The 12,288-nt window shown below is 37.9% G+C and overlaps 1 protein-coding gene across 1 annotated transcript in view; it reads left to right on the top strand.

Annotated features, from left to right (window-relative positions):
• The window catches only part of BRIP1 (BRCA1 interacting helicase 1), a 328,956-nt gene that overhangs the window by 310,199 nt on the left and 6,469 nt on the right, over positions 1–12,288 (top strand). The window contains exons 17-18 of the mRNA XM_063455293.1: positions 149–261; positions 7,472–7,551. Of these exons, the coding sequence (XP_063311363.1) occupies positions 149–261; positions 7,472–7,551 (193 nt within the window). The remainder of the gene's footprint in view (positions 1–148; positions 262–7,471; positions 7,552–12,288) is intronic.

The raw sequence follows: 12,288 nt of genomic DNA, 5'->3' as shown, positions 1-12,288 counted from the left end.
GGAACCTCCTGAGAGCTTGTATATTTTACTAAGACATTCAAGCAAAGAAAAGCAGACTGATCGTTCAGATTGTTGTTGTTTCATGACTTTGTTAGTTTTACTTTGTGACCTTCGGTTGCTAAATAGTGCTGTTTGTGTCCCTCTTTAGGTTGAGCTGAAGAGAAAGTATAATGATCAGCATGCAAAAACAAGAGGACTTCTGCCAGGCAGCCATTGGTATGAAATCCAGGCGTATCGTGCCCTGAACCAAGCCCTGGGAAGGTAAGCTTTCCTTTGATCAAGTTAGGTCCACAAGAACGTGTTGCTAAGATTCAGGATAAATGATCTATGTAGAACATAAAATTGGGTTTACAGTGACTTTAAGCCTCTCCTACTCAAGCTGTTTACTAGCCCAACAGGTCATATGTCATCAAGCAATTAAAGCGAATCCATTGCAAATATTTTATATATTACAAGCAATTTTAACTACTGCCTTTATATGAGGCAGAATCACAATCAACATCAAACACATGCCAGCACCCTAATTGTTCTTGGATTGCCATATGGCATATACACATGTCAAACTTGTCACTTAGATCGCATGCAGACCATTTCAACAGGCAATACGTACATGTGATTTCATAGAGCTGGACAGATAACTTGTATGGAGTCAAAATTGATTCAAACTGTAAGAGATTCCAGAGCAAGAAAATTTTAAGAGAACAAATGTGACATTTATATTCAACTAACATTAATTTTAAAGTACAAAATACACTCTTTATTATTATTTATACAGCTTAATAAACACACTCACTAGATAATATGCAATGCATACATAAACTCTGTGGTTGCTTTTAACCAAACCATATTTTAATTTTTTTTTGTATTAATTTTAAGAATGTGTATTGTTAAAAATGTGTGATATTTATTTGAATACATTTCATAATTAGATACAAAACGTAAGACAATGGAAAAGTATATTTGATAGTGCAAAAGAATAGCTAGAGAGAGAGAGAGAGATTTGTGCAATCATGCATGTGTAGTCAACTCAATTTCATATTTATGTGCTTTGAAATAACTCCACTTATTCCTTTTTTTTGTTTTCTTCTTCCTTTTAAATACATTTTTGCTGTTCCCAATGAATTCCCCATCTCTTGTCCTGAAAAGGCTAAGCAGAATTAGATAGATGCACAAAATGACCAAACAGCACACCTCAAAGTACTTACTATAGAAAAAAATATGTATTTTTGTGCCTTTTTTTTGTGCTACATTAGATTGAAGCATAATTTGAAAAATCTGTTCCATTCCTTATCCTCCTTACATAGTCACCAAATGTAAATATACGTATACAACAGTAGATTTAGTAATCTATTGCTTGTAAATTAAACATAGTTATAAGGTTTCTCTGTTTCTGATAAATAACCATATACCAATGATTCTGTATGTTGTACATACATTAATCATTTTCAGTTCAGCTTTCTCAGGTTTATGAACAGTTATATTTAGCTGATTAACAACTATAATGTGATACACCTCATTCTTTTCAAATAAGAAATATATCTTATTAGAAAATAATGCCTTACGTACAGATGTATGTTCCACACAGGTCTTCTATACAAATAAATTTGACTAAAAATAAAATGACTAAATCCTTAACCGATCAATGTTCAAAGTTAAAATATTTCAACAGATTTTCATTCATCTTGACCCATTTATGCCCCTAGCAACTTATGTAATTTAATACAAGATAAATAAGATTTAAAAAAAAAAAAGGTGTTTTGTTTGTTTTTTGTGGAATCTAATTTTAGTAAACATGTAATACAGCATTATCTCTGAAGAATCACTTTTAAAGGCTCAAAGTGCTATATTTAACCCTTTAAGGACCAAGCTTCTGGAATAAAATGGAATCATGACATGTCAGACATGTCATGTGTCCTTAACCCCTTAAGGACACATGACGTGTGTGGCATGTCATGATTCCCTTTTATTCCAGAAGTTTGGTCCTTAAGGGGTTAAGGGGTTAATATCGCTGGTCAGTTGTGGACTAGCTCACTTGTGTTTAGACACACATTCTAAGGGAGGAAATTTTATTTTAATTCCACCTTGAAATGTGTATGAGATTGAATTCAAATCAACATATTAATGAAAGTTCCTACTAAATAATCCAAACTGTAATTTGTACTTTGTCATTTAAGAGTTGCACATTGCAAGAATTAAATAGTGAAAGCACTTCAGTTTCATTTTTCTTGTTGATTTGTTGTATCAATAAATATTGATCAAAACGCATTGCTGTTGAAGTATAAAAAAAAGCGTATTGAATTTTGCTTAAATGGAGTCCCTTGCTGAGTTCAAGTAAAATTCAAACTCAAGGCAAACTGTTTTGAAGCTAAGGAAAATAAAAATAAAAAAGTATTTATTTGCACTACCCTCTGTAAAAAAAAATAAAAAAAAAAAATCATCACATAAAGGCCATGGACAGAAAAAGAAAGTCACTGAAAGACAAGTGACCTTTTAGTTGAAGATATTCTTTGCCAAAATATAATAAATGCTGACAGTGACAGAAAGTGGTCACATTTCAAGAAGGAAATGTCTATAAAGATTTATGGCAAAGGAAGCAGAAAAGGCATGAATGTGGCACTTTTCAGTTAATTCCGATATGTTTTACAATGCAATAATCTGAAGCAACATAAACTTTACAGATTCTTTTTTTTTTTTATCTAACTTCCTGTTTTCAGACATTAGTTCAGATCAAGAATTGTTAAAGTGAATGTTGCCGGTTTTGGGATGCTTAAATTGCCTGGCTCTTACGCGTATAACAATATTTCTCATCATTCGCCTAATATCCATCTGCTGATTGATTGCTCTTTTCGCATCATTAGACTTTTAAACTTGCCATGTGGAATCTATTATTAAAATATTTCTAATGGGGGGGGGGGGGGGGGGAGGAGAGACAAAACAAAATATAAACATAAACTTCAAAATCTTTCATTCTTCACTTAATGGCTTACTCCTGAGTGGATTTACCTTTTCTTTTCCTTGAGGTTTTCTTTTTAACTTCTGTCTATTTTTTTTTTTTTTTTTGCAACAGGGGTTTATGCTAACTTTATGGAAGCAGAACATAAAGAGCTACTCACTTGACAATTTACATACACGTGCTTAACAGGTATTCAATTTGAATATCTTCCTATAGAATACAGTGTGGGAACCATTTGTTTTCCTTCATTTGTCTCCTCTATTTCTCTTTTCTGGAAATTAGAAGGCAGGTAGTGGTTCAATGCTGGAAGGGATTTTTGTTTGTAAGATACAGGGTAGGGATGCAGATAAGTCTAATGCGCATCATCATCATGCATAACCCGTGTCATGTCCTCTCTTCAGACGTGCCTCTTTTCACTCTTTTGTACCTTTTTTTTAACCTGTTTTAAAAGATATGCTTACATTTATTACATGTGTTTACACATAAGATATTTTTTGAAAACTTTACAAACATATATGTTAATATTAAAGGCATACTGTGTACTCTAAAAGACATTTAGCTTATGAAGTGGCTTTTGGTGTATAGATCATGCCCCTGCAGTCTCACTGCCCAATTCTCACATCTTTATTTATGCAGTCATAGCCACATGTACCCTGGCTGTGACTTATAAAACCTTCATTAAAAAAGGTTTTGTTGGGGGGGGGGGGGCGGAGCCAGCAGAGCAACGGAGCGGTCGCATATCTCGGAGCTCCGGCTCTTACTTACCTAAACAAGGCTTTTTATGGTGGATCCCGGAGCCCAAAGACCCCACAAACTGCTATACAGCTGGCACACTATGGGTCGCAAGACGAAAAAAGCAAAAGCGGACAGAAGCTCCTAAGGGAGAGATATAGGAGACATGCTGAGGAACTCGCAGCAGGCCGCATGGTCAAAAATGGCGCTGGCCGACAACCTCACCTCCTACTCCTCGGAGGAGTTCGCATCAGACCTCCTGGATGGAACACCCTCTGGGCCCATGCCAGACCGCAAAATGGTAGCGCAGAGAGCTGGGGACCAGGTCACTGCAGACCAACTCAAAATGATGCTGGCGGAACTCCGCAAAGACCTAGCAACTGACATGGCCTGCTATAAAGAGGCGATTGAAGGGGCCGCATTGAAAATATCACACTTAGAGACCTGCTCGACTAACCATGAAGCTAGAATCAGCAAGGTGGAACAGCAGGTAGCAGATCTGGCACAGCAGCAACTAACCACAACGGATAGGCTGGACGCCATTGAAGATCAGAGACGGCGCTACAACTTAAAAGTCAGGGGGGGATCCCTGACTCGGTCGACATCACTGACTTACCCCACTACATACGCCGTTTCATCGGAGGCTTGCTCCCACCAAAGCAGGCGACAGCCCTAAAACTAGATGGTCTCTTCCGGCTACCAAAGCCAACTAGAGCGCCGGCAACGGCCGATTTGGTCCTCAGATTCCAGACCTTCTCGGACAAAGCCACACTTCTAGCGGCTCTGCGAGGGAAAACTCCTATACCGTTCGAGGGCTCCTCCATCACAGTCTTCTCAGACCTCACCAGGAGTACCCTCACATGGCGGAAATCTCTACAACCCCTCCTGCAACACCTCCGTGCCAACGAAATTCCCTACAGATGGGGAACACTGCGAGTGGTCATATTCACACATAACGGGACTACCCTCAGAGCACAGGGATACCAGGAATAGCGCACCTGAAATCAGCGGGTGTTTGGTGTGCCCCACTGCCGACGGGAACAGGACTGTCCAGGCTAAACCCAGCTAACATTCTGGAGTTTACCCCAAGAGGGAAACAGCGGGCCTCACCTAACAGACCACCAACCTGAGTGAACGGAGGCTGAACCACCCAAGAGGACTTTGTAAGCCGCTATTATTTTACACTGTATCCACCACAGTTAAAAAAAAAAATATGCTTTACTTTTAAAAGTTTTAAAAAATGCTTCATGTTAAATGTAAAGAAGTTATTGGTTCTCATAATTGTATCCTTAATTGACCTGTCAAGCCTAACAGCCTGTATGTGACCACCCAAGCAGTTGCTCAAACAAATGCTGCAAATACATAACATTGCCACTCAGTATAGGCTGCTACACATACTACACCGCCTAGTAACCACTATTGCTCACCAATCCACACACCCCCTCCTTCCGGGTAACCACTTCTAACGTACTACACACATAGGGGAAGGAGGTAGAACCCCAACCAAGCTGACTCACACTTTTAACACACCCACAAGAGTCTTACTAGTTGATTTTTCTTAATACTGTCTTGTATAATGTACTTATAAAACACAAAATGTGCTATGTTAACAGATGCCGACAACTGTGCACTAAATGATGAAAATTAAGCTAGCGATAGCTGTTGGGGCATTGCTTGCATATTTGTACCTTACATGCACGACTAAATAAAGAATAAAAAATAAAGGTTTTGTTTACTTTAGAAGTTCTTATCTCCTGCACTGTAAATTAAACTTTAATCACATGTAAGAGGCTGCTGCAGGATCCAAGAGGCAACTACCAGACCATGAGATAAGAAAATTAAACACGCTGGGTGAGTCGCAGCCAGAGGAGATGTAGATAGGGTTGCAAAAAGTGATGTAACTCCAAAAAATTGAGCAGTAAGACTGTAGGATCATGATCTGTTCACCAAAGCTGCTTGATTAAGATTAAAGGGAGACTATAGTCACCAGAACAACTATAGCTTAACAACCAAAGCTCAGTCCCTGCATACTTTTTAATGTAAACACTGCCTTTTCATAGAAAAAAATTAGACACAGTTTTAAGGCAGTGTTTACATTACAGCCTAGGAACACCTCCAGTGACCACTCCTCAGACAGCCACTAGATGAGCTTCCTGGGGCAGTGCTGCAATGGGTGCAGCACTGACGTTCAAAGTCTACACACTCTGTATGGAGAAGCTGAACTTTCCACATAGAGATGCGATGACTCAATGAATCTCTATGAGGAGTTGCTGATTTGCTAGGGCGGCATTTGGGCCCCCTCACTGCTTTCTTGGCTGAGATCATCAGAATTGACAATCTCAGCGAATCCAATGCTTTCCTATGGGGAAAACTGTGTGATTGGCTAAGATCATCAATTCTGATTTTGCGCAGCGCTGGGAAAAAGGTGCGTTTTTTGCTTATTTAAGTTAAAAAAAAAAAAAAACATAGCCAGTCTGTCTGACATCTAACTTTTAGGTTCAGTTCACTAAGCATTGTTTTAATTTTTGCATACTTTATCCACATATCCAATACTTTTGCTACTAAGAAAATTAAATACAGATGCCAGTCCCTGCCTTTCAACCTCATTACTAGGTTATACCAAGCACAGAAAAGTACCAGCTCTCTTTACTTTTTTTCCAGAACAGTCAGGACAGTGGAAGTACTTGCCATTTGTATCCAGCATAGTCTTCTCTTCTAGTCTTCTCTTCCAGTATAGTCGTCACCTGTGCCTAAACAGTCTTACTTTGCTTAAAGGGTTTTCCTTTTCCTGCATTGCCTTCCTCTGTCTAATACACATTGCTCTGCCCAAACCCCTGCCCTGTTTCCCAGAAAATAAGACATCCCCTGAAAATAAGCCCTAGTTGCTAGTTCGCTAATTTATGTTCTGGAAAGTTTCCTTGGACATAGATTCACGGTATTCCATGCCCTAGTGTACTGATCTATGGAATACTCTTGAACGTAGAACTGCTTTCTAGCACATACTTGTCACCGTTTTCCCCCGAAATAAGACTTCCCCTGAAAATAAGCCCTAGTGCTTTTTTGGAGGGGGAATTTAATATTAGACCTGGTCTTATTTTCGAGGAAAGATGGTTTGTATGTATGTTTTCTAACATTGTATGCATTCAAATATAAACAAACCATCCAATAAGTATATACACGTTTAAACACATTGATTGCAAATATTACAAATAACTTGATGATTGTTGCTTATATATACCATGGCATGGCCAAGGGAAGCATGCTCTGAAAAAACACCTCAATTATTGAGGTATGTATGTTCTTGACATGGATTCTTGCTTCATGCATGATAAAGGAGGGGAAGCATTCTCATTCCATCCACCAGGTTTAACCCCTTAAGGACCAAACTTCTGGAATAAAAGGGAATCATGACGTGTCACACACGTCATGTGTCCTTAAGGGGTTAAACAAGATTCCAGTTTACAAATCATTTCCAACCAAGGTTTACATTCTCTGTTTTGTTACTTGTGCAACTATTATTTAACTTTTACTTTTGCTGGATATTATTCTGATTGATTGCTAATTGTAATGTGAAATGTAACAAAGCACATAATACTGTTCATGGCAGATTTTGCACTGTTACTGCAATTACAAATAACACATATACATGTTTTCTACTGTTTGATATGCTACAGTTTTCCTTCTAGTTATGTATCTTATTATTTCTGAAAGTGAAGAAGACTCTAAAACATCTCGTATATATAGGATATATATGGCGTAATTTGCTTTCATTTTATCTATTGACAGGTGCATCCGTCATAAGAATGATTGGGGTGCCCTAATTTTAGTTGATGACCGCTTTAGAAGCAATTCTAAATATATCGCTGGTAAGGCTGAAAATAATCAATATTTCTGATAGTCGTGTGTAATGTTATTTTCCCTGCATATTATAATGGAACCAGAATAATTAAATGTCTTTCAGGCTTAGTCGTACTGTATAAGACGGATTAAAATGTAAATCTTGTTAACCTGATTGTATCATAAGTTAATGCCAATCATTTTAATTGTAAGGTTTTTGTTTTGACTGCGAGACATTTTAAATAGATGCTTGAGTTTATTTCTAGAATATATTTTGCATTACTGCATCTGGGGGCTAAAAAAATTCACCCTTGTAGATGGGAATTCTACGTTTATACTGTCACACACACAAAAAAAACTACTTTCCTGAAATATGAGCATTCTATTCACTTTAATAGAAGTACAAGCATTATGTTATATAATTACATCCAATAATTTTTAGGGTCTTGCTTACAGATGATACTGGTATCACTGATGATGTGCGTATTTTCCTTTACCATTTCCTTCATTAATTTTAGAGTCATTAGTGGCCACGGCAAACTTAATAACATAGCTGTCAGACGCAGTAACTCATTTTGTTTTAGCTTTCTCAGTTAAAAACATTAAGAGTCTAATTTAGAAGGGCAGCACTGCTGTGTAAATCCGTAAATCCTCGTATACTACAGCCAAGATGCATGTTAGAACTTGTTTTAAGTGGACAGGTAATGAGATGGAAATAATAACAATGAAGGTTGAGCATGACGCTAGTCATTTCCACTGTAAGGTCAGCAGGGGGAGCTCAGATTCCACACTAGGAATGATTTAAAGGAAAATGCCAAAAATTCCTGTGTAGCAGCAGTTTGTGTGAAAACGCAGCAAATGTTCAAAGCACTGTAACTCATATTAAGGAAACGAGATATATATATATATATATATATATATATATATATATATATATATATATATATATATATATACTACTGCACCCCTAAACACATTACATTCCAGACATACACTAGATCCCTTACCCAACTCTGGATCATCTTCACACATACACACACTAGATCCCGATATACACTCTGAATCCGCTATATACACACACTCACTAGATCTCCTAATCACATTCTGGGTCCTTCAAACACACACTAGACTCCTATATACAAACACTGCACCACCTACACACACACACACACACACACACACTGCACTACCTACACACACTAGATTCCTTGTAAGCAAACACATACTACACCCCTAAACACACACACACTATAGCCTGTATGCACACACTTGCTACATGCCCAATACACACATTCTCTACAGCCCCTAGCCACATATGCATTACATTACATCTCAAACACAACGAAAACCAACCTTATTACACAATACCACACCAAAATCAGCTCACTCTACACACACACAATCCCACAAGTAGGCTCCAAACACATGCACAACACTCTTTCCTGGCCCTTTTGTCTCCAGGTATCCCATTTATAGAGACACCAGAGACAAGTTACAAGGAAACAGAGTGCAGGCATGTAATTAAATTTGCTTGCACTGTGCAGAACAAATACAGGGCTTGTTTCTCATGCTAGAGCTCTTCAGCAGAGCTGTGCGCATGGTCTGCCCTGGAAGAGCATTGAACCAACATGCTCACTTTGAGAGGGGGCGTACTTGTAATTGGTGATGACAAAACACACCTTATCTACCCTGCTCCCTTCTTAGTGGGCCGCTGTGATAACAAAAAATGCCCATGACAAATTTTTTTCCCAGTCTTGCCCAGGGGCGCACCTATTGTCCCAACCCCATTTACATCCAGTGTGCTTTCAAGTCCTGTAACTTCCACCTTTTCTAAATCAAGATGTAACAAAGGCACTTATTCATGCACTCATCATTTTCTGACTTGACTATTGCAACTCACTACTCATTGGCTTTCCAAATACCATATTGCCCCTTTTCAGTCTGTAATGAATACTGCCACCAGGCTCTTCTTCCTTAATGATTGCTACTCCTACACATCAACTCTTTGAAAACCATTACATTGGCTTCCACTACCATCCAGGATCCAATTCAAACTGCTGACACTAACCTACAAAGCCTTCACTAACTCCACTCCTCACTACATTTCCTATTTACTCAACAAATACACCCCCTTCTTGTTCCCTTCACTCAAATGACCACCTCCTGACATCTGCTTGTTCTCGCACTGCCAACTCGCACAAGGGCTGCCCTGTTCCTTTGGGATTTGCTACCCTGTGCCATCAGACTCTCCCCTTGTTTTGAGACCTTTACGAAGTTACGAGATGCACACCTCTTTAGGAAAGCTTACCATTTTCCTGGGTGATGCTTCTCTCATTTTACTACCCTCATCAGTTCTCTATATCCTCCATAGCCCGGCTTACACTCTCTCCTGCAACTGGTTTTTCCAAACACCATTTTTTACTAGCTTATTTCAACACAGGTATCTTATCCATCAATCCCTACCCCCTCTGACATGCTGTCACTTCTCTTGTTTGTCTATACCCCTTTCTCATAAATTGTAAGCTCATTTGAGCTTCACCTCTTGTCTCTTTTATACTCTGTATGTAAATTACTTTGTCAAATATTTCCATTTGTAAAGTACTGCGGAATATATTGGCACTATATAAATGGTGATGAGGGTCCTGCTGATATTGGCACATACTACAACTTCCTCGACATCAATGCTAAAATGATGCTGTATTCCCTTACAAGAACATCCCATGTATAGTCTTATTGCACAGTTAATCTAGCTTCTTCTTTAATTTATGGTTACTATTGTCTTGGCCCTAATATTACTGCATTGTAGATTATCCTGGGATCCTATCGTCAACTTATCATTTCTTATCATACTATAAGTACCTATGCTTATTCCATATGTCATCCAGAACTAAAAGATCAACACTTTCACAGAGCTACTTAGAAATCCTCAGTATACTTTAAGTTTCTGTAAAAACTTAGTTAGCCAGTGTTCCAAACCATATTGTTAACCATATTGTTTTGCAACACCACAATGTTACTTTAATTAAAATGCCTATATGCATAGTCACAATGTAAAAACGTGCGGATCTACTCATATTATATCGTGTAGGTTGGCACTCTCTGCTTTTAACTGCTGCCCAAAACTGACAGAAATAGAAGATTACATTAGGAATTTGATGAGCAAGGGGCTTTGAGTGCCAGGGGGACTCGCTGGTTGTGTCAATTCAAGAAAACCGTTTGAAACAAAACTGGGGAAGCACGTGTAGCCTTATAACACCATAACCAATGGTATGAAGTAGAGTGGGTGCTTAGAGAACCCATTTAAACCATTTTGTTCAAGACACATAACTAATTAATTATCCTTATATTAAAAAAAAAATCGAAGAGTAGCCAGTGTTTTTATTTGTTATCAATGCCGCAAATCCCTACACCTAATTAGTACCCAAACTCCCTCAGTGCATTCCACCATTGCGATATTCATTGCCCAGAGCCATTTCCTCTGTTCATTCATCATTGCAGTACTTCACATATGCTTCCCCGGTGCAGTTTATCCACAGTGTATCTTCTATATTCTTTCCTCCAGTGCCATTACTGAAATGCCTTTACCTAATCTCCTCCAATAAAAACTCCTATCTTTAGTCAACCCTTCCCCACCCCCATGTAAATCTCCCTTCCACTCTCCTACTCACTTTGCGTGATTTTGTCTGTTGAGGAAAGAAGTGGAATTATGACATGACATCTCCTCCAAAGGCCCGTTCACTCAAAACTCCCAGATTTAAAATAAATTGAGAAAACTCTTAGATCTTCCCAGTGGCAAGAACATTTTGGAAATTATCCTACTCATTCCAATGGGTTTTACAAAGTAAATTTAAATACCTCGGTGTTTATATACTAAAATAGCAGTCCAGTTAGTATACCGCCATACATAAAAATGGATGGATAGAAAAGAGAGATTCTGTAGAACATGGAAAGAGAGTGCAAATATTAGAGAAAAATAATATTCTTTAAAAATGTGTAGCACACAAAAATAAGAATCCACAAACCCAAATGTACAAAAACAGGAGAGCTGCCTAGCATGGCATTCATTCTTAGACCATATTTATATACCCTCCAACATCCTTCCAACCTCACAAAACCATTCCAGATAAGAAAGATTAGTTTTACTACACAAATATCAAACACCCATTATTACCATCAACATTTCTAGATAGATCTTATCATAAGAGATAGTGAATCTCCCTATCCTATGAGGAATACAAAAAGATATTACAGACTCTGAGTTAATTGTGTTAATGCCAATCCTGATAAACCTCTTGTTTGGACCTTGATTATTTCAACAGCATACAAGACCGTATTATAAAGGATATATTTCATCCTTTCTTTATTATTTTTATTTTATTTTTTCAATCTTCGTTTACCTGTCTTGATGAAAATTAAAAAGTAAAGTTTTTGTTTAAAATCATATTTTTTTTCTGTAGCTATATTATGGCCACATACCATGTATTCAGCAGTGTAATGTATATGTTACTAGCCGTAATATCAGCCCTCATACATTTTCAATAAGGCATCAAGAATATGAAAAAAATGTATGGACTTGAATAATTCAGATAAGATATGAGTTTATTCATTTTTAGAAAATATGTAAGTCCCTATTATCATAACTCTTCTGCACGTTCTCCAGTTAAGTAGATCCACTCCCTTTGCCTACTACGAACTTCCTTGGTCATGCTGGTTAATGTCCAATAAAATGCTTCTCACAGAGAACCTCTGTGGATAGCACAGAGTTC

This window comes from Pelobates fuscus, chromosome 1, assembly GCF_036172605.1.
Source record: "Pelobates fuscus isolate aPelFus1 chromosome 1, aPelFus1.pri, whole genome shotgun sequence".
NCBI classification, from domain to species: domain Eukaryota; kingdom Metazoa; phylum Chordata; class Amphibia; order Anura; family Pelobatidae; genus Pelobates; species Pelobates fuscus.
This window is presented reverse-complemented; position numbering and strand designations above follow the sequence as displayed.